We start from the raw sequence: 23862 nt of genomic DNA on the forward strand, positions 1-23862 counted from the left end.
GACCCTGATATAGAAACAGGCCCTGATGGCATCAGTACCAATGTTCTCAAATCCTGCTCTGCTGTTGTTGCTTTCCCTTTGTCTGCCATATGCAGTCGTCTGTCCTTCTCTTCTGGCTGCTTCCCATCAGACTGGAAGTCAGCAAACGTAACTCCTATCTACAAGAAGAGTGAAAAAACAGATCCTCTCAACTAAATACCAGTGATCATGCTTCCATTTACAGTCTTTCCTGTTTTTAAACAGCCTGAGGTATGACCATCGGAATCCCTTGTCCCCCGATCTCCTCCCCCTACTCGCTCCCACTGTGAGGACCCAACCAAATCTTCTCCTATTGTCTTGAATTACTATGAAATGAAGCAAAGACAGCTGAATCGGGGAAGAATACTCGTTTCGACCCGGGGTCCCTGTGCTGTGTGACTTTGATATACAATGAAACAGCGTGTTGGGCTCAGTCTTGTTCCTCATCTATACAAATGACCTTTCTCATGCTCTGGAAAACTCTATCCTCCTTTTTGCATATGACTCCACATGGTGTCGTACAGTACCCATCCCAATGCTAGAGAGTTAATGCCGTTGCGTTACTCTCTACTGATCTGAAATTGATTGAACTCTGATGTGATAAATGGAACATATCCATCAATCCTGGAAAATCTGAGTGTTTCACTGTCTGCCCTGTCGCTCTGGAAGGATTGTCAAACTAACCCACTTGTCTATTTACATGGTAAGCAACTAGAAGAGCTTTCGTCTTTTACATTTCTATGCTTCACCATCATCTATGACTTTTCCTGAATCCATATAGCAAAGCTGGCCTCCAAAGCAAGCTGGAGACTGTGTATCATCTGTAAATGCAAGTTTTTCCTTCAAACATCAGAGCTACTCACAGTCGATGAAGTGTTTGTCCATAGGTCAATGGCGTAATGCTCTCCCCAATGGGCTGTCACCTCAGCATCATATCAATCTCTCCTGGATTCTGTAGAATCTACAGCTCTCGGCATTATTGGAATCTCCATCAATGAGGCCAAAGTACAGTGTCTGTTGCTTTCACATCACAGGCAGGTCAGTAGCCTCTCAGTTTTTTTGTAACTGTTACATATTTATGTGAATGTATGTGAATTACCATCCAGGTCTTTGCTTATCCATGTGTAAGAGAGGAAGGGTTGTTGTGGTTGGAGGGTCAGGAGCCCTTCTGAAAAGTGTCCGGAAACGGAAGTGACCGGAAACGGAAGAGGAAAAGACACGAGGAAGAAAAAGCGACGATTTTTCTTCTTCCTCGCCCCGCTCCGACGAAAGGTGGGATCGCCCTTGCGCTGCGTGGAAAAGCGGCGTTCCGAAGCCCGGCTGGCGAGAGGAATTACCGGGACGTGTACCTGCCCGGTGGAGACGTCAAGTTGACGTGGGGCCGTGCATCGACCCCGCGTCTGGCACTGTTCGCGGCACCGTCTAAACAGACGCGTGCGGGTCGCACGTTGGGGCCTAACGCGCCTTGCAAGCGGCGTGGGGCTTTTGGCTTGCTCTACCGTACCCGCTTCGCGTGGCCACGAGGGGCTGCAGCCACGGTGCCTGGTACGATACCTGCCCGGTGGAAAAACGTCCACCCGGGGTTCGTTCAACCGCCCGAGTGCGGCGACGCCGACCAGTATCTTGGTCAGGAGGGGCCCAGAGACATTGTGAGGAGCAGAGACCAAAAGGGGGTCGTGAGTACCGAAGTGAACACACAGATATAAGATGGCCATCTTAATCATATAGGGGATTGATTGTGGATTGGGAATTGTTGAGGGTTGTTTGCTATTGATTGCTCGGGGAACATCTCCGTGGTTGTATCATTGAAATTGTATGGTGTCATTACCATTGAAATATATCCTTGAACATCAGTTTTCTCTTGGGTGGAATTCATATGGATTGCGTGGCGAAAGCGCATATATAATACAACTTTCTGGCGAAGTTCCTCTCATGGTCCGGGGGTCACCGAGACCAGGTATTCACCGAGGGGACCACGTAACAGAATTGGGGGCTCGTCCAAATTACGATTTGCGTATTCGCAATTGGGTCTACGTCCGGGATCTAAAAGTGTATTTGTGTAAAATAATAAAATAATATTTTTATTAATTAAAATTTATTAATTAAGTATTAATTGGAAAATTTTTGGGGAAATTGGGGTAAAGTCTTGGGTGAAGGTTAACAGGTGTTAACGATAGTCACCATGGCGTTTGTGGCACAGAACTTTGCGGTAACACCAAGTGAGGCACAGTTCCGAGCGTTACTAAAGTCGGACCTCTTGAAATTGGCCAAACATTTTAACTTGGAGGTCCGAACTAATTTGAGGAAGGCAGAGTTGCAGGCCACGGTGATACAATCTATGGTGGGATTAGGAACATGGGACGAGTTAGCCTGGGAGTGGCTACCCGAAGAACCAGAAGACGTTGAGCTCCGGAAACTGGAGTTGCAATTACGGAGCCAGGAACGGATTAAAGAAGAAGAAAGGAAAGCAGAAAAGGAAAGAGCAGAAGAAGAAAGGAAAGCAGAAGAGAGGAGAGAAGAGAAACAAGCAGAGGAAAGGAGAGTGGAACGAGAACTCCAGGAAAGGTTAGCAGAAGAAGAAAGGAAAGCAGAAAAGGAAAGAGCAGAAGAAGAAAGGAAAGCAGAAAAGGAAAGAGCAGAAGAAGAAAGGAAAGCAGAAAAGGAAAGAGCAGAAGAAGAAAGGAAAGCAGAAGAGAGGAGAGAAGAGAAACAAGCAGAGGAAAGGAGAGTGGAAAGAGAACTCCAGGAAAGGTTAGAAGGGAGAAAAGCAGAGGAGAGGAGAGCTGCAAGGGACCTCGAAGCAGAGGAGAGAAAAGCGGAAAGGGAATTAAAGGAACGTGACATGGAGCTTCAGCAAGAAATCAAATTCAAGGAGCTGGAGTTAATAAGAGAACGGGGAGAGGCACCACCCTTGCTGACGGGGTCGACACCTAACCAGAAAACCTGGGATGTGGGCAGACATGTGAGGCTGGTTCCACCGTTCAGTGAAAAGGAAGTCGCGAAATTTTTTCCACACTTTGAGAAAGTGGCTCGACAATTAAACTGGCCGGAGGAGGCCTGGACCATACTCGTGCAAAGTGTGCTGGTGGGGAAAGCTCAGGAAATTTATTCGGCGCTACCAATGGACCAATGTGCAGATTATGAGGTACTGAAGAAGCACATCCTCAAAGCCTATGAGTTGGTTCCGGAAGCTTACAGGCAAAAATTCAGGAATGCCAGGAAGAGGGAGAGTGAGACCCATGTGGAGTTTGCCAGAGTGAAAGAAAACATGTTTGATCGGTGGTGTGAGTCAAAAGGAGTCGGGAAAGACTTCGAAACATTGCGGGACTTGATCCTGGTGGAGGAATTCCAGCAGTGTGTCCACGAGGACATCAAAGTGTACCTGCAGGAAAAGAAAGTACCAAAGTTGTGGGACGCAGCCACCATGGCGGATGATTATGCCTTAACCCACCGAATAGGGGTCCACAAACCTAACTCCTCGCCTAGACTTCAGCAGGGGAGTTATGGAACACCCGGTGCGGAGAACGACCTTACATGGCGGCGGCCTCGAGAGGATTATGGGGACAACTATGATACCCCACCTGTTCGAAATCAGAGGGATGCGGGCCCAAGACAAACTTATAGTTCGGGGAGCCCGAGGCAGACCACGAGTTTTTCCTCCGGGCCTACTTGCGCTTTTTGCAAGAAACCTGGACACTTGATGTCCAGTTGTTACCGCATGAACAGGGAAGACCCAGAGCGGAGTCCGACTATTACGACTCCAAATGCAATGGCCATTGTGAGAAATCGCCATCAAAAGGGTTACCAACCATTTATTTCAGAGGGGTTTGTGTCACGGGATGGAGCCTCGACTAACCGGAGACCGGTTAGGATATTGAGGGACACAGGGGCACATCAATCTTTAATGCTTGAAGGCATTTTGCCATGGTCCGAGGAGACGGCAACGGGGAATAGTGTTCGTTTACAGGGGATCGGGGGCGGTGTTAGTGCTCCACTTCATGTCATCCATTTGGAGTCCGATTTGGTGTCAGGACCGGTCACCGTCGGTTTACAAGCCATGCTTCCTGTAGAGGGTGTCTCTGTGGTTATCGGGAATGATTTGGCCGGGGGTCAAGTTTATGGTAACCTGAGGGTTGGTAAAGAGCCCAGCAGGGAAAATAACACCACACCAGCTCGGGATGGCGACAAAAGTGCCAAGTTATTTGTAGGGGGACTGAACTTCAAAACAGAGGAAGAAGTTCTGACCTCTGTCTTCAACAGATATGGGCCGCTGGTGGAAGTGCGGTTGGTAAGAGACTGGGAAACGCAACAGTCAAGAGGGTTCGGCTTTGTCACGTTTGCAAGCACAAAAGACGCCAGAGAGGCAGAGAAGAATTGGAATGGCAAGGATTTGGAGGGTCGGAGCATAACAGTAGGGAAGGCATTTCGTAGGCGTCGAGAGGTCTACAGGAGAGGACAACTGGGCGGTAGTGTTGGTGGTGGCCGCAATCAATATTATTATGGAGGCTCCCTGAGTTACGGCAGCTCCCGAAGGAAGGATTGTCAAAGTAGTGGCCGAGAAGGAGACCGCTATTCATGGGACTACAGGGACAAGCGGTCCCACCATAATTATTAGGGAAGTTCTGAGAAGTTGAAGCACTGAAGGCGGCGGAGCCGCCGAGCCAAGATTCCTACACGGATTAACCGTGAACGCCGTTCCTAAAGGCGTCCAGGTAGTGAACTTTCATGCACGGACTAACCGTGAACTCCACGTTCCTCAAGGCGCCCATGTAGAGAACTTTCCTGCACGGACTAACCGTGAACTCCACATTCCTAAAGGCATCCATGTAGTGAATACTCGGCTTGGCCTCCCGGAAAAAGTGCTATCGAGTTGCTTAACTTTGGATCTTTGATCAACCCCTTAACCTTCATTCACAAGAAACTGACAGTCAAAGTCAGAGGGTCATGAGATGGAGTTTGGCTTGGCAGGAGTCCAAGGGGAAATTGAACATGTAAAGGGCAGGGACAATGTCGTGGCTGGTGCTTTGTCCAGAAGGAATTACCTTTGAAAATCTCTGGGGGTTGTGTGAAATTTTGTTGCTTTATTGTTAAGTGATAACTGTGCCCGGGGGGAACTGATAAGGTGGGGGGGGTTGAGTTATCTGGTTTGTTTATCCAAATTGGCCGGCAAAGAAAGTTTTCGCTGGGTTCAAACTTTCTTTCTTGAAGGGGGGGAGTGTTACATATTTATGTGAATGTATGTGAATTACCATCCAGGTCTTTGCTTATCCATGTGTAAGAGAGGAAGGGTTGTTGTGGTTGGAGGGTCAGGAGCCCTTCTGAAAAGTGTCCGGAAACGGAAGTGACCGGAAACGGAAGAGGAAAAGACACGAGGAAGAAAAAGCGACGATTTTTCTTCTTCCTCGCCCCGCTCCGACGAAAGGTGGGATCGACCTTGCGCTGCGTGGAAAAGCGGCGTTCCGAAGCCCGGCTGGCGAGAGGAATTACCGGGACGTGTACCTGCCCGGTGGAGACGTCAAGTTGACGTGGGGCCGTGCATCGACCCCGCGTCTGGCACTGTTCGAGGCACCGTCTAAACAGATGCGTGCGGGTCGCACGTTGGGGCCTAACGCGCCTTGCAAGCGGCGTGGGGCTTTTGGCTTGCTCTACCGTACCCGCTTCGCGTGGCCACGAGGGGCTGCAGCCACGGTGCCTGGTACGATACCTGCCCGGTGGAAAAACGTCCACCCGGGGTTCGTTCAACCGCCCGAGTGCGGCGACGCCGACCAGTATCTTGGTCAGGAGGGGCCCAGAGACATTGTGAGGAGCAGAGACCAAAAGGGGGTCGTGAGTACCGAAGTGAACACACAGATATAAGATGGCCATCTTAATCATATAGGGGATTGATTGTGGATTGGGAATTGTTGAGGGTTGTTTGCTATTGATTGCTCGGGGAAAATCTCCGTGGTTGTATCATTGAAATTGTATGGTGTCATTACCATTGAAATATATCCTTGAACATCAGTTTTCTCTTGGGTGGAATTCATATGGATTGCGTGGCGAAAGCGCATATATAATACAACTTTCTGGCGAAGTTCCTCTCACGATCCGGGGGTCACCGAGACCAGGTATTCACCGAGGGGACCACGTAACAGTAACCACATATTCTCCAATATTGCTCCCTCCGCTCTCTCAGTCTTCAAACTCAACCCAGTAACTTCAAGATGCAAATACTCTTCTAGTAACCCCCTCCTCATTCAACTTCCAAAATATAGGCTGACTGCACACCTCAACTCCTTTGGTCCTCACTTCTCCCGTATATGGTACCACCTTCCAGAAGCCATTCTTTCCCATTCTTCCCTCCAGGACTTCAAGCAAGGAGTGTACCACCACCACATGTCATCACCCATCCTGACCAATGACGTTTATTATTTCATTAACCCTTCAAAACACTCTTACTTTTCAGTGTTTCCTCCCCTTCTCTCTCTTCCTTTCTGCTGTCCATTCATTCCCATTTCAATTGCTCTTACGTGAACTTTGTGAGTGAAAAATAAATAAATAAATAAAGGAGAAATAGCTGTAGCCCTCCAGTCTTTGAAACATTCAATCTCCGTGCATGGAGTCATAGGCATTGGAGACTTGCATCGAGACAATATATTCTTAACATCTCATCTATCTATAATTCCAGCAATCTCTGTGTGTCTGTGTGTCTGTGTGTTTGTTTGTCTGTGACCGCTGTTTCTCGACAACCACGGGTCCGATATACTTTAAACTTGCCAGGTATATTGCTGGGGACCCGAGGATGTGCCTTTTCAAGGTTTTAAATTAATCGGACAAGTACTTACCGAGCTATGTCCAAAAAACGCTTCAACCAATCAGAGAGCAGCGAGCTATCACGTGTGCCGAACGTGGCGATCAGACTCTACCTCGGACGGCACATTTGACAGCGTATTCATTTATTTCACGTTGGAAAACTATGTTGCCGTTAAACTATGTTTTAAAACGAATTCAAACTGCGATTAAATTAAAACGATTCATCGTAACTGCGACGATTTGCGAACTTCCGGACAGTGAAGACTTCACTTCCGGCAGCCAATCACAGAACGCTTTGTTGCGTAGGCGTGGCCGATGTGAGACGAGCGGAGCTGAGCGCGTTACGAGCTGACCCTGACCGCCATTACGGTACGGTTCGTAATTCGATTTCTTCCGGAGAAAATAATAATTTCTCGATTTCATATGCGCATTATTTCTCCCAATTCAGTCAGAGCGAAGGGCGGAAGCGAAGAGCGTTGTTTTTTTTGTTTACGGGCGTACGGGCGGGGTAGAGCGTACGGGTAGCGTTTTTTTTTTTTTGGGCAAGGAACGGGCACCCACGTACGGGCAATGCCCTAGTGGTAAAGAATATAGCCATCTTCAATTTATGCAAGAAACTTTGATGCATGAGGAGACCATTTGGCCCATTATGATTGTGCTATATGAACATCCCATTAATTCAAACCTTTCAGTTTATTGACTTATTTTAATTTGGGGGTCGGAGGCCAAGCGTCAGGCACAGGGACATCACCAGCATAGGGGGTCCTAAAGGACATTCAGGCCACAGCAGATGATTTTAAGCACTATGCTGTCTGTACTGGTGAGCTGTAATAAGGGTGAAACAGGTCTGCAGCTATGCTACATATTTGTTTGTGTTATACTGAACCATCGCCATTCAGGCTTTATTCAGCCCCCCATCGCCATTAAGGCTTTATTCAGCCCCCCCATCGCCATTAAGGCTTTATTCATCCCCCCATAGCCATTAAGGCTTTATTCAGCCCCCCATAGCCATTAAGGCGTTATTCATCCCCCCATAGCCATTAAGGCTTTATTCAGCCCCCCCATCGCCATTAAGGCTTTATTCAGCCCCCCATCGCCATTAAGGCTTTATTCAACCCCCCCCCATCGCCATTAAGGCTTTATTCAGCCCCCTATAGCCATTAAGGCTTTATTCAGCCCCCCATAGCCATTAAGGCTTTATTCAGCCCCCCCATCGCCATTAAGGCTTTATTCAGCCCCCCCCCATCGGCATTAAGGCTTTATTCAGCCCCCCCATCGCCATTAAGGCTTTATTCAGCCCCCCATAGCCATTAAGGCTTTATTCATCCCCCCATAGCCATTAAGGCTTTATTCAGCCCCCGCATCGCCATTAAGGCTTTATTCAGCCCCCGCATCGCCATTAAGGCTTTATTCAGCCCCCCCATCGCCACTAAGGCTTTATTCAGCACCCCATAGCCATTGAGGCTTTATGCATCCCCCCATAGCCATTAAGGCTTGAGATGCCCCATAGTGGTCGCAGTATAGTACGTCGTGATGGTTTCATCACAATGTGCTGAGTTTGTAGAACTGATTTTAATCATATTTTTTTCCAGACCGCAAAAATATTTCCCCCTGACTGTGCAGTCGAGGACAAAGAAGGCAAAGGACAATGAATTTGTGAGGCAGACGGCACTTGCTGGTCACAGATCATACAGCAATGGCTGCAACGGGATGTGATTTGTTGCCTTATTGTGCACAGTTAGGGGGTTTACCATAGATATTGTACACACACATACACTGAGGAGGGGGGAGTAGGGTAAGAAATGAACGAACACTGACAGCACATTTATCATTTGATGAGACCCAAACAGACATTACAATAATGACACAAATGTATGCAATCACTCATCCATAATTCATCAACCATTTCTGTCAATATCCATGTACTATCCCAAAGCTGTTTGGTACAATTCCAGTCTTTTATATAACTACTCATGCTATTAACCTTATGCTATAGTGATACGTTTCAGTGTGTACCTATGGTTGAGTTATTACCAAAATATGGCATTCTGAAAGACCAAGAAGTTTGAAATAGCTAAATCTAACAGCTTAATGAAAATATACAGGAAAACAAATGCCTGAATTTTTTAGGAACTGAACTACCTATCTTTATCAGGGGACTACAGAAACACCATGCTGTGGTACTCACATAATTATGGGAGTGTGCAAGATATCTTGCATATCATTTGTGGGGGAACATTTTCAAGAGAAAATAAAGCTAAAAGATAGCCTCCTATAAAAATACAATTGAGCAATTGACCTCTTCAATACACAGCTGGTTTATATCTCCACTGTTAAAGATGTGTACGAGCAACTTTCAATCTTGTCAACGAGGCAGATTTCACAACCTTTATATTTGCTAATGCAGGACACAAGTTATCAAGGTGGAGTACATGTTCCTCACCCTCGCTTTGCATGCACACAATGCAATTGTGTGTGAGACAACAAGAAATTATTTAACACTCACATCATCGAGCATCCGACCCTCAACGCGCAGCTCCCAAGAGGCCACCGTTCCATCCTCATCTTCTCCGTCACCCTTGGCTGGGTTGAATGTATTTGATATGAAGACACGTAGCTTGCGCTTTTGCTGCACAGTAAGGGAAAAGGAGCATGTCTTCACAGACATATATTCCAAACACAAGCAACAAATGAAATGGAAAATGTTGCACAGTAGCATGATGTAAACTAGAACGGTACTCAGTGGATAGCATACCCCCGCCTGGTTGGCCATATCACTCAATGGTGAAGAATCACTTAAAAAATTCTACTAGCTGGATCCGGATCCAGATCTTCACCATCCGGACCTTCCTTGTCACACACACAACCTGTCCAACAAGTTTCGTCCAAATCCATCCATAACTTTTTGAGATATCCTGCAATGTATCGTTTTTGGCCCTATCTCCCAATGGTGAAGAAACACTCAAGAAATTAAATAATTCTCATATCCGAATCCATATTCAGATCTTCAACAAAATCGAAGAGAATTGTCCTTGTCAGACACCCAACCGGTCCACCAGGTTTCGTCCAAATCCGTCCACAACGTTTTGAGGTATCCTGCCATGCATCATTTTTGGCCGTATCTCCCAATGGTGAAGAATCACTTAAAAATTATAGAAGTCGGATCCGAATCTGGATCTTCACCAAAATCTAAACATTTAATCCTTGTCACATTCGCTACATCTCTGCCAAATCTCGTCCGAATCCGTTCACAACTTTCTGAGATATTTTGTTGACAGCCAAACGGACAGACAAACAGACAGGGGTGAAAACCTAACCTCCATCCATCTTTGGTGGTTGAGGTTAAAAGACACACAATGAAAAATATACAGCTCAGAATAGGACCAGGAATAAAAAACAAAACTCAGGAAAGGTTTATCACAACCACGGAATGCAAATTTCATAGACAAAAATATAATCTGGTGCATACAGATTGGCTTAGTAAGGCTAAGCCTGGTGTTGGCTTAGCGGTTAGGGTGCCGGCTTGGGATCCTGGGTTCGAATTCCGGTCGATCGCTGAATTAACGCCAGGGGGGTTGACTCAGCCTGTCATCCTTCCGAGGTCGGCAAATTGAGTACCAGCTTGCTGGGATGAATGATCCCGGTGTGTACCCCGGCTTAGAATAGGTACACCGTATCCCTGCGCATCGTAAGAGCGTGACCAAGGGTTGGTGTCAGGAAGGGCATCCGGCCATAAAAACATTGCCTCAAACAGGGAACTATGATTGTCATGGGGTCCGCAAGGCTAACCCCCGCTCTAGCGGGGAAAATCGCCTTAAAACGATCATTCATTCATTCATACATAAAATAACTTTTTCAGTAACTAAATATGAATATTGATTAAGAATGTGAAAGAGTGCTTTTACATCATTGGATGGCTGTACATATCATAGTCTACAATGTGGCATTGTCCTATGTCACGATCCGTTGTTTCAATGTGCTGTAATTCAAAGGAGAAGTCAGCCCTGATCACCACACCAAAACCAAAAACCCGAACAAAAAGATAAAAAGTCATATTATATATATATATATATAATATATATCACTGACTCACTCACTCATTTATATAAATGCTTCGTACCTTTTAGGTGGGCTATAAAGGTGAAATTTTGCGTACTGCTGCAACTTGAAGCCCATATCCCAGAGGAAAAGAAATCTCAAAACAGTCGGAAAATTTCCATTAACAAACATATCCGAATATAAAAGTCGGCAATTGCAGACTCATTCTGCTGAATGTGGGTCACGTGACCCAAGACAATGGACAAATAAATGAAAATTTTCAGGTGTTGCCATGGCAACAATTGATATATTCAGCTGTGCATGCCAAGCTTTTCATTTCGCTTTAAACAGCAGCCGTTGTATTCTGTGCAGTGAAGAGCTCGACGTTTTTTCTTCTCCGTCCTGTTTTTGTGGTGCATTGACCTTCTCTGTGTCTGCATGGACGGTGTGCAGTTGTAAGCGATTGTAATATTCGATTGCAAAAAGTGAAATATTCCGTTACTATTATATATATGGCTCTTGCTTTAGTAATAGAGATACATACGGATGCAGCATCGTTTTTCCATTTATTGTGGATGTGATTGTGTGGCGGAGAGGACAGAGATTGTGAGTTCAAATCTAGTTGAATGCAAAGTACAATCCTGGTGCAATGAATGTGGTGCAATTAATTTATTGCAATGAAAAGGCAATTTTCACGATAAGTAATGAGATGGTGACCAATTAACACTTCACTAGAATGGACAGTAAATGGATGAAAGAGCAGTCTGTCAAATCAGTGCAAATTCCCGCGTCGCTCGGCTGTCAAAAATTCACGTGTCGCTCGGCCAGCAGAAAATGCAATAATATTTGTGCATCAAACCCATGCAGAGAGCATCCCTGTCAATGAAGGGATCATCTTCATCACAACAAACAGCCCAAGCATTGAACAGGTCTTCTGTATCCGAACAAACAGCAAAGAGAGTGATCAGCAACAGCAACAAACAACAAAGTCACGTGCTCACAAACACATGCACACACACACACACACACACACACACACACACACACACACACACACACACACACACACACACACACACATACAAGGAACAACCCATCCCTTCCAATGGAAGCACATCTGGCACATTACAAATAAGAGTGCTACAAAGGTGAGCACAAATAAGGAACAAAATAGTATGTATGATCACATGTTATCTCATGTGGGAAGCCAGGTCTTCATTTTGTTTATCACACCGCTGGTTCGGACTCAGAGTGACTCCCTTCCCTCCACCATAGTGGTGACGCAGTGCTGCCATAATGCTACTGGGCAAGGGTCTTATACTGATCTCATGCAACAAGCGATACAGTTATGGTGTTACAGTTTTGCTAACATACAACTGAATTTGGATTCCCAAGTGTGCTGCTAAAGAATTGTCTACTTGGATTGCTCATGGGAATGTGCCATTAGCAGTACCGTGTGGCTTTTATCTGATGCCGTAACTTTGTAAATGGTCTGGTTTATCTGACGCTGCATTTATCCATGTTCAAAGTGGCCTGTGCTGTGCATCCCATAGTGTATTTGATCGTCTCATTGATAAGTGGTGGAAGTACATATGTATCTGACATGAACCCATTGTTGCATACCTGTGCTTTTAATCTCATGCCCTATACTGTTTTACGAGATACCGTGCCAAGAAACGTCTGGCTTGTCTTCAGTATTGATAAATGGCGCATGAAACCCTTGCCACACACATGTGCTGTTCTCTCATGATGTGCACTGTTGTGTGAGATCTTTACCTGGAAATGTCTCCAACAACTCCGAGTTTGAGAAGTGCATGAAGCTGATGTTGTTTTGCTATCTTTTGCTGCGACTTGAGAGAGCAACGTTAGCAGTGCACCAATGATGTTTTGCATGATGATCTCTTCTGGATTACACAAAATGTTTTTACTTTTGACATATCACAGGTCTGTATGTCAGAGTGGTTACTTTTGACACACAAATCGACCAACAACAAGAACCCCAACAACAGCAATGCAAAGCTCTTGGAGCTTTGACACAAGAGCTTTGCATTGCTGTCGTTGGGGTTCTTGTTGTTGGTCGATTTTTAAAAAGTGCACCCATTGGTCGGGCAGCTGTCGGACCACACCCACATCTGTGGCTTGACTCCACACACCCACCATAGTGCCAAGCCAAAATTATATGGCCGCCATCTTGTTTTGTGCTTGGCCTAACCCATTAGGCCTCTGCTGATTATACACTGTCCAGCTTTGTTGCGTCAGATTTCCATTGGCTTCGAGGTCGAGTGTTAAATTATTAGTAAGGTTTAATTAAGTTTAATAGCGTTACGTAATTTTTGAACAGCACCAAATGTGTGTTAAGTCCGTTTTTCCAAATCAGCCCGTTACCGGATTTTTAAAGCCAATTCAGTCACGCTTAATGGCAAAGTCCTGTACCTCGAATGACCTCGTACAGGTTTTTATGAACAAAAGGTTTATTACCACAGAGAGAGAGTGGGAGGGCGGAAACTTGATAACTGAATACACCTCTGAGGTTATTGAGGCCCGAGCCTAAATCTACTGTAATCTATGTACCCCACAGAGGATAACAACATGACCCTTTCTCCTTCGGAGTGGGTACACTAGTTGCTTGACACCAGACCCAGCTGTCCACCAGATTCGTAATTGATATTGATCCAAACCGTGAAGATCCTCAGATATTAATTGTACAATACCTTGATTCTGAATGCAACAAACAGTCCAAGAAAATTATATATCTGTTTGTTGTAAGGAGACCATACTGCAATTTGGATTGAATTTTCACAAAGGGTTTATTTGAGGTCAACCTGCACTTGTGTGCTATAGAATTTGAGAGTAAAGTAAAGTTATATCTTGCTTACCTTGTAATTAAAGTTATTATTTATGTGAAGGAATTTGTACTATTTCAGCAAATGGATTTCCTTTAATACTACATAGAGATCTTTAGAATGAATATGCAGTCATTCCAGAACGTCTGCTTTAATATCCTCATCTCTAAAAGTCAATGCTACCCAGACATTCCTTAAGTGGTTGAAAAATAAATAAATCGGTGACATTTCTGTATTATGGGGAGGTTGGGGTTGGTGGGAGTGGCTTAGCACTTTCCATTTCACCAAGGAAAAGTTGTTGTTTTTTAGAACCACCCTTCACCTCCACCTCCACTTAATTTATTCAACATCAGGTATGACTGAATTAAGTGGTGGTAGGGTAGCCTAGAGGTGTGTGCTTTTGTTTCTGAGCTGTCTAGCCAGGGCAGTCAATATATAGTCTTATCTTGGTTTTTCAAATGTAGGGAGATACATAAATGCGTGTGTCATCACTTGGATGGACGTTAAGCCTGAGAATCCGTCTGCTAGCACTGGTCATTGGTGGCCATTAAATATCCCATGGTGTCCTTCATAAAGATTAGGCGAGCTATTGCCGGCACCCTGAACAAATTACAAATTCCTGCACACTCAATTGAGTATCCTGTATGTCAGAGTGGTGACCCATCCAGGATTGGTCCTAGCATAGAAATGCTTCTTAACTAGTGATATGCCCCAGATATTTATAAAAATAAAGAGTGTGGGCCACTAATTATTATCAATTATGCATGGTGTTTCGTACATTTCCATTAACGAGTACACCCGATCATTACGGAAGCGGCAGGAAGGGTCATTCCTCTTTGGGGTATATAGATTACAGACGATTTATGGTGGGGTCTCAAGAACATTGGGTGTGTGTTCATTTACCAAGTTTCTTGTGGAGAGATCGCCAAGTGGTTGATTTAAGCATTCGAGCAGGCACTCCATTCAAAACCCTTAAGGAACGTCTGGCTTGGCAAGCGCAAGCTAGCTGCTTGGGAAATGGCCACAACCCGGGCTTCCTCCCTTTCAGTTTCGTGTCAAATAGCAGGAGCGAGTTTCAAAAGTTTGCTATGAAAAACGCCACAGTAGCGGCAGGAAGGGTCATGTTATTAACCCAACTCCTGTGGGATATATAGAGTACCGTAGATCTTCGCTCAGTTCTGTAAGTAAAACTTACCTCACCGATGTCGGGATTCCTCCAAATTTCTTCATTTAGTGTGATAGCCGGCGAAGCCGGTGTTGTGAATAAACGCGTACGTATTATGTTGAAAACCAGATTATGCTGGATCCCTTGGCTTGAGAATTCCGAAGCTGTGACGTACCAAATCGCTCAATGGAGGCCGCCATCTTGCGGATGTGGAAGTATGCATAACAAATTGAAAAAAGTTCAACAGGAGTTTGTTTCACCCGTCTTTGTTTGATTCACAATCTTATACACCTCTAATTTGTAATTAAAATACTTTAAGACCAACCTCGGCCCGCACGGGCCTGGTTATCTTCAACGAAAATCGTCACCAAACACCGGAACCAATGAGATGTGAGCATTTGAAAAAATATTTCAGAAACCAAATCACTCAATGAAGGCCGCCATCTTCCGGATGCGGAAGTATGCATAGAAAAATTGCGAAAAAGTTCAATAGGAGTTTGTTTCACCCGTCTTTGTTTGATTCACAATCTTATGCACCTCTAATTTGCAATTAAAATACTTTAAGACCAACCTCGTTATCTTCAACGAAAATCGTCACCAAACACCAGAACCAATGAGATTCGAGCATTTGAAAAAATCTTTTTTTAAAGCTTATTACGCGTTTGAGGGTGAAAACGGCGTCAAATATTCTAAAATTGACGAAGAATTATTTTTTAGAAATCTCGCAGCCATATGGGATAGTTTTTCACGGCCGGAAATATCCGAAGTTGAGACGGAATTCACCGAATTAATCAAGAAGTAAATTTTATCAATTTAATCTCATCCAGAATGCAAATGGTGTCATTTTAGGTCTGAATTTGCGAAATTTTGTGAGCTGACCAATCAGCGATCAGCTTAGGTCAGCCAATCAGCGCCATCGACACTGTTTGTTTAACGACAGTCACACATTGCCGTTGAAAGGGCGCTATCGTCTGACCTGTCGGCACTGATCTTACTGCAAGCTAACTTCTTCTGGTGGGGGAAGCCGCAGTGCCCAGAGAGAACCAGTCTTGACAGCGACTGAAGTTAGAAGACTACACACGTACTGTGAAAACGTATGTTAAGCCCAGTTAAAATTTCTTAAAATAGGCCTTAAGCTAGCACATCGTATAGTTACTTCCTTAAGCTTCTTGTGACATTTATTGTATGTAGGTATTGGGGAGGACTGTCTGCTCTTCTCTTTTACCAAGTCTTACCAGGTACGGTACCTACTACACCTACCTACTACCAACTACCTTACCTACTGATGCCATAGTGATGGGTAAAATAGTGGCAAGAGGCTTTGGCTTCGCCGGCTCATTGCGGCTTTGCAGTCGGGTACTAGTAGCCGGCGAAGCCGGTGTTGTCAATGAACGCGTACGTATTATGTTGAAAAAACAGATTATGCTGGATCCCTTGGCTTGAGAATTTCGAAGCTTTGACGCACCAAATCGCTCAATGGAGGCCGCCATCTTGCGGATGCGGAAGTATGCATAACAAATTTGAAAAAGTTCCATAGGAGTTTGTTTCACCCGTCTTTGTTTGATTCACAATCTTATGCACCTCTAATTTGTAATTAAAATACTTTAAGACCAACCTCGGCCCGCATGGGCCTGGTTATCTTAAACGAAAATCGTCACCAAACACCGGAACCAATGAGATTCGAGCATTTGAAAAAATATTTCAAAAACCAAATCACTCAATGGAGGCCGCCATCTTCCGGATGCGGAAGTATGCATAACAAAATTGCGAAAAAGTTCAATAGGAGTTTGTTTCACCCATCTTTGTTTGATTCACAATCTTATGCACCTCTAATTTGTAATTAAAATACTTTAAGACCAGCCTCGTTATCTTCAACGAAAATCGTCACCAAACACCGGAACCAATGAGATTCGAGCATTTGAAAAAATACTTCAAAAAAGCTTATTACGCGTTTCGGAGGCTGAAAACGGCGTCAAATATTCTAAAATTGACGAAGAATTGTTTTTTAGAAATCTCGCGGCCGTAGGGGATAGTTTTTCACGGCCGAAAATATCCGAAGTTGTGACGGAATTCACCGAATTAATCAAGAAGTAAATTTTATCAATTTTAATCTCATCCAGAATGCAAATGGTGTCATTTTAGGTCTGAATTTGCGAAATTTTGTGAGCTGACCAATCAGCGATCAGCTTAGGTCAGTCAATCAGCACCATCGACACGGTTTGATTAACGACAGTCACACATTGCCGTTGAAACGGCGCTATCGTCTGATCTGTCGGCACTGATCTTACTGCAAGCTAACTTCTTCTGGTGGAGGAAGCCGCAGTGCCCGGAGAGAACCAGTCCTGACAGCGACTGAAGTTAGAAGACTTCACACATACTGTGAAAACGTATATTAAGCCCAGTTAAAATTTCTTAAAATAGGCCCTAAGCTAGCACATCGTATAGTTACTTCCTTAAGCTTCTTGTGACATTTATTGTATGTAGGTATTGGGGAGGACTGTCTGCTCTTCTCTTTTACCAAGTCTTACCAGGTACGGTACCTACTACACCTACCTACTACCAACTACCTAACCCACTGATGCCATCGTGATGGGTAAAATAGTGGCAAGAGGCTTTGGCTTTGCCGGCTCATTGCGGCTTTGCAGTCGGGTACTAGTAAACAGCATTAGTGACTGTTAAAAAAGCTAATCATACATGTTTGTGGTTTATAATATTTGTACTTCCGGTAGAGGCTGTTGCTCCCACGAAAACGTCATGATAAGCTATTTATAAACGTTGACTCGACATTTGTTCAAGGAGGAAAATCCCCTTGGGGAGGTGGGATATTATTGGTATTAATATTGTTTTGTAATAACATTAATATTATGCTATTATCGTTAGTTTTTTTTATTAGAAGCGGCCTTGGAAAAACGCCACAATAAAGCTAACTTAGAATCAATATACACCTCAACGCACAACCCCATTGATGGCAATGACAGAAAAAAACCCGCTCGGGGGAGAAACCCCCCTGGGGAAGGGGGGCAAATCAATGCGCTGCCACCTTCATTATGTAACCCTTCGTCATCCTGTCAAGTTTGGTTGAGATTGGATAAGTAACGACGGAATTGTATCGCGGTCAAAAAATCATCAGACAAACAGACAGGCACCAAATTGCGTATTTTAGTATGATGATACAAAGTTCTGTTGCATTATCATGCAAATTTATGTGGTTATTTCCTAAAATAGATCAACTGTTCAACACATGTAATGTCTGTGGAAGTCACAACACTCAGCTACACAGAAGGAGCATGTTCATCATTCGTTACTGGTGCACATCTATTTCTAAACCTTCCTGGACCAATAAAACATATTTCCGCATGAGAAACTCATTATTGAACTGCAATGCTATTCTCCTGGTAAATTCAGGTATCTCTTTACCAGAAACGTATTACACAATGATGTCACAGAGCACATGATGCAACACACTTTTCTTGAAAATGTCCAAAATACTTTGCTTGGCCATGAACTCACTTCAGAACGAAGTTGACAATTATTGCCATCACTATTCCACAAATCTTCAGAGATGTCTTTATTTTAAATTATTTGATTATCTATGGGATTGGCCTACTTCCTCTCTTCAGCAAATGATTATCGAGAACAAAAAGTGCAAGTTAACCTTGAGCCATCCCTATAAGATTTTGCAATTTCAAGCTAGAAGGGAGAATTACCATGTGAATGAATGAATGAATGATCGTTTTAAGGCCATTTTCCCCGCTAGAGCGGGGGTTAGCCTTGCGGGCCCCATGACAATCATGGTTCCCTGTTTGTGGCAATGTTTTTATGGCTGGATGCCCTTCCTGACGCCAACCCTTGGTCGCCTCTTGCGATGCGCAGGGATATGGTGTACCTATTCTAAATCAGGGTACACACTGGGATCATTCATCCCAGCAAGCTGTTACTCAATTTGCCGACCTCGGAAGGATGATAGGCTGAGTCAACCCCCCTGGCGTTAATTCAGCGATCGACCGGGATTCGAACCCAGGATCCTAGCATCCCAAGCCGGCACCCTAACCGCTAAGCCACCACAAGGGATGGGAGAATTACCATGTATGAGTACTATTTTAATTACTAGTTCAAAAAACAGCTGTCTCACTAATGACCTTCATAGAGGAAATAATCTTGCTGCCATACGTAGTCTGGTCTACAAGTGTTACCCTTCTACATTATGCTTGATTCTTAATGCTCTCATGGAAAGTTGTGATGGGAATTCAAATGGTGCCAATAAAAAGGCAGAGCTTGCCCACCTTTCCCTCACCTAATTTTAAACAGATATTTTTCTTTCACCACTGAAGCTTATATAAACATAATTCCACAAACTATAACTGGATAACTGCTGTACTTAGAGTGGTGAAACAGAAGTTGGCCAAATCTGGCATATACATAGTTAAAACAATGTATGGCAAAGATTCAGCTCATATGATGTGTGATGAATAAGACTAATTTGAGACCTCACTGTAAGGCAAAAATGTGACAGACTCGGGAATATGAAAATCTATTCCAGGAGCCAGACATCATCAACCACAACAAAACTTGCACACCTCAATACTTACCTTCATAGGCCGCTTGAGAGCCTCCTGGATGTCCAGCCGCTTACGCATGATTGTTTGGTCAAGCTTTCTTTCGAAGGAAAGAAGGTCCATGTATGCCTGAGACTCGGGAACAAGCTCTCGTATCTTGAACAATATGTATGGCCAGACAGCCGGTCATGCAGTGCATGCATATCCGCACACATGTGGGGATGGGTGCAACAGGTGGGAAAAGAGAAAAAAAGGCCTCGAGTCAGGGACAGATGGGCATTCTCATGAACAAACCTCTGATTTGTCGTAAATACAACAACAACTATTTATCAACCTCAATAGCCAGACATGCCATTCACCCCCAAAAGCAGGTACTGTACTGCAAATTATTATTCTCACTTATTGCAGCTTATCACTTACTTACAGCAGCCATATTTATTTTCACACCCTCCTTATTTATGGTGAGGCTGAGGTGAAATAAATCAAAATCCCCTGTGCATATAAATATTTAAGACAAAACTTGACATTGAGACGTTAAAATCGTATTGAGCCTCACCAGCCGTTAAAACATAAGTCGCAAGGAATAACCTAAATAAGCAAAATATAATTTCACACAGAATATTGGATCACTGTGCAGCTTTAAGCAAAATTACTTTACAATGGTAACTTTTTGCCAATTTACTTGATGATAACTAGTGGGCCCTGCCCATTGCGGTGATTGAGCATTAGCTTGCCTTTCACCGAGGCCAGATGTGCTCATTTTGATTCTAAACAAGCCCAAGCCCAGATGTATTCTTCTTCTCCTCATCTTCCCTTTATAATGGGTGAGGTCCAATGGCACCAAGCTCCTGCCCTGCCTTGACCACGATAGTCCTCCACTACCCTCTGTCCTCAGCCAACTCTCTCCACCCTCCAACCACCCAAACTTTACTGATATCCTTCTACACACAATCCTCCCATCTCAACCGCGGTCTACCTCTTTTCCTCCTTGTTCGCTCAACCTATCCATGCTCTTTGCTATTCTTTCTTCCCCCATCCACACCAAGTGTCTAGTTCATCTCAGCCGGCATTGCACCAATCTCCCTGTCAAGTTCATCTGCACACCAATCTCCTCCCTCAGTTCATCCATCCTCCTTCTATCCAACCTCTTCACTCATGCAATCCTCCTCACCCAGTTGTGCTCACAAACCTGCAGCTTCTGTTGTTGTCTCTCTGTCAGTGCCACCATCTCCACACCAGAAAGATAGGCCGGCGTTGCACAAGATATCAGAATCTTCCCTTTCAATCTCCTTGAAATCTTCCTGTGTGCCATGAATCCCTCCTCACCCTCCTCCACACATTCACACACACCTGAATCCTCCTACGCACTTCTGCCTCTGACTTACCATCCCTGGTCACTCTTCCACCCAGATATTTAAACCTATTTCCTTGTCTGATCTCCTTCCTCTCGAAGCTGATATTCATTTACTTTCTCTGCTGCCCGACCCACATCACCTCCGTCTTCTCCATGCTCATTTTCAGCGCATGTTTCTCAAATGCCTCCTTCCACTACTCCAGTACTTCCTGCATCTCCCGCTCACTCTCCACCACAACAGCCAAGTTAATTGTAGTAGTTTTTAATTTCATTCATTAAAAAAAAAAAAAAAATTAATTTATTTAATTTTTGTCTAGTTTTTCAGTTCCAACATACCTTCTGCCAGGCTGAACAGTTTACGTTTTGTTTCCCACTGATAGGTCATATCTGGATCTGGACCTTAACCAAAATCTAATCGGCTTGTTCTTGTCCCTTGCCACACTTATCCACCAAGTTTTTGCAGAAGTCATCTCTCTTTCTCTATCGTTGGTGGCCCCATCACTCAATAGTGAAGAAACACTTAAAAACAATTCTTGTATCTGGATTCGGATTTACACCAAAATTGAATCAATTCTTCCTTGTCACACACCAAACCTGTCCACCAAGTTTCGTCCACATCATTCTACAACCCTTTGGGATATCTTGCTAAATATCGTTTTTTGCCCTACATCTCTTAACGGTGAAGAAGTGCTTTAAAAATTATCAGATCCCTATACGGGGCCAGATCTTCACCAAATTTTAATCATTCCGGCCCTGTCACATGCACAACCTCTCCACCAAATTTCAGCCGAACCTGTCCGCAACAATTTGAGATATCCTGTTCACAACCAAACAGACAAAACAAACAGACACACAGACAAAACAAACAGACACACAGACAAAACAAAGACACACAGACAAAACAAACAGACAGCCAGACAAGAAGGCGTCAGGCATCCTGACGCCTGACAGTTATGATGAAAATCGAGAGAACCTTGACCTTTGACATATATAGTCAAATAACATTGACAGCTTCACTTTTTATCTCTGCCACCAAAGGTGGATGGAGGTTATGTTTTCACCCCTGTCTGTTAGTCTGTCTGATTGTGAACAAGATATCTCAAAAAGTTGTGGACGGATTCGGACGAAATTTGGCAGAGAGTGTATGTCACAAGGACGAAATGATTCGATTTTGGTGAAGATCCGGATTCGGATCGGGCTGGTAGAATTTTTAAAGTGATTCTTCACCATTGGGAGATAGGGCCAAAAACGTGAAGATCTGAATATGAATTCGGATACGACAATTATTTAATTTTTAAGTGATTCTTCACCATTGGGAGATCGGGCGAAAAGCAATAAATAACATGATATTTGAAAAATTTGTGGACGAGTTATGACTAAACTTGGTGGATGAGTTGCTTAGGTGACAAGAACAAGCCGATTACATTTTGGGTCAGATCCGAATCCAAATTCGGTCTATCATTGGGATACGAAACATAAACTGGTCAGCCTGGCGGAAGGTATGCGCGCTACAGAGTGCCGTTCTAGTTAACTATTTTTTGATGTTGAATCCAAAAGTTATTGATGTGTGTAATTTTATTGATTTGTTTTCTTGTTCATAGTATAATTTAAGTTAAATGGTCTGAAATATTGAAAGTTCAATAAAATATGGGTTTTCCAAATCAATTTGGAAAAATTTCAAAAAATCAATTCTCGGCAATCGGTGGACTCTCACTCCAAAATTTGTTATCAGCATTTTACCCAAAAAATTGGCATCGGTCGGGCTCGAGTAAAAAGGCAATTTACTGACAGTAGAACAGGATGACCACAGTAAGGTTCTTTCAGCAAAACTAATATTTTAGAATCTGCATCCACTACGGCCTACAGAGTAACGGGTTGGGATGAAGTTCAAATAAAAGTCATCACTTTTACCCCTTGTCCAACAACTTGCCAAAAGTGAGTTCGGGCTCCTGATATTTCTTACTCGAAAGCCCTATTCATTACAAGATGAACAAGGTGCTACACAGAATGGTAGCATCCAATTTGAGCCCAGAATACTCTTTTCACTTTAGGTTGACCTTTGCTCGGTCACAGGTCAATGGGGCATTAAAAAGAAAACAAGCATTTTTTAAACTCAGCATACCCGAACATCCCCAGGGGAATTATTCTAGCAAAATCTGAGGTCGTGAAATAAAACACCCCTTTTCTGGTTGATTTGGTAGGGAATGACCCAGGTTTGTGATAGGTAGGATTAATGGTGGTTGAAAAGATCACAGGTAGAGATAGGAAATGCTGGCAAGATGGTGGTACACCGCTTACTTTTTACACAACTTGATGGAAACATTATTGGCTGACAGGATGGCTTAGAGGTATGCACAGTCACCTTGAAGCTGTCTATCCTGGGTTTGAATCCAAACCCAGCTATAAACGGTTATCCTGGTGTTTCACAGGCAGGGTGATTCATCAATGTGTGTGCCGTCCCTCAGATGCACGTTAAATGGGCATCCCATCTGCCAGCATTAGTTGGTGGATGTTAAAGATCCCACGGTGTACTTCGCAAAGAGTAGGCGAGCCATCGTCAGCACCCCAGACAAATTCCAAGTTCCTGCCCTAACCAACTGTCCATATACATTGCATCAGCAATGGCATTTGTCAATAAAATAATGGCTTTTTGAATCCAAATATCAGTTCCCTTTATAAATTTTTGAATCCTTTATAATTTTAAACATTTGTTAATGTAAAAATTTGTTAACTCAATTTTGGTTCAGGTCCAAATCCAGATCCAGGCTATCGGTGGGAAACAAAACGTAAACTGTTTAGCCTGGCGGAGGTACGCGCTATACACCGAGTGCTGTTCTAGTTACAATTTGTTTCAGTCTTGAATTGAGATTTTTACCGAGTTAAATTGAAGCAACTATTTATTTGGCCAAATGCTTTTCCTATGCATTTTAGGGCTTCAACAACAAAACAGAAGCAAAAGCCACTGCAAATTAATTGATTTATTTTTTCAATCATATTATCTGAGCATCACAAAGCCGATGTAAATTATATGCAAATTATCCAAAGAAACTATCTGAGTAAATGTTCTATCAGTCCGAGATGTGCAGAGGAACATAC

General features: G+C 43.8%; 1 protein-coding gene across 1 annotated transcript in view; it reads right to left on the minus strand.

The window, feature by feature from the left end:
• Window positions 1-23862, minus strand: part of LOC137431605 (SWI/SNF-related matrix-associated actin-dependent regulator of chromatin subfamily D member 1) — a 179853-nt gene that overhangs the window by 64615 nt on the left and 91376 nt on the right. The window contains exons 4-5 of the mRNA XM_068123124.2: window positions 19446-19568; window positions 9317-9439 (exon numbers count right to left, since the gene is read on the minus strand). Coding sequence (XP_067979225.2) covers window positions 9317-9439; window positions 19446-19568 — 246 coding nt within the window. The remainder of the gene's footprint in view (window positions 1-9316; window positions 9440-19445; window positions 19569-23862) is intronic.

This window comes from Myxine glutinosa, chromosome 7 (genome assembly GCF_964187855.1).
Source record: "Myxine glutinosa chromosome 7, kmMyxGlut1.1, whole genome shotgun sequence".
NCBI lineage: Eukaryota > Metazoa > Chordata > Myxini > Myxiniformes > Myxinidae > Myxine > Myxine glutinosa.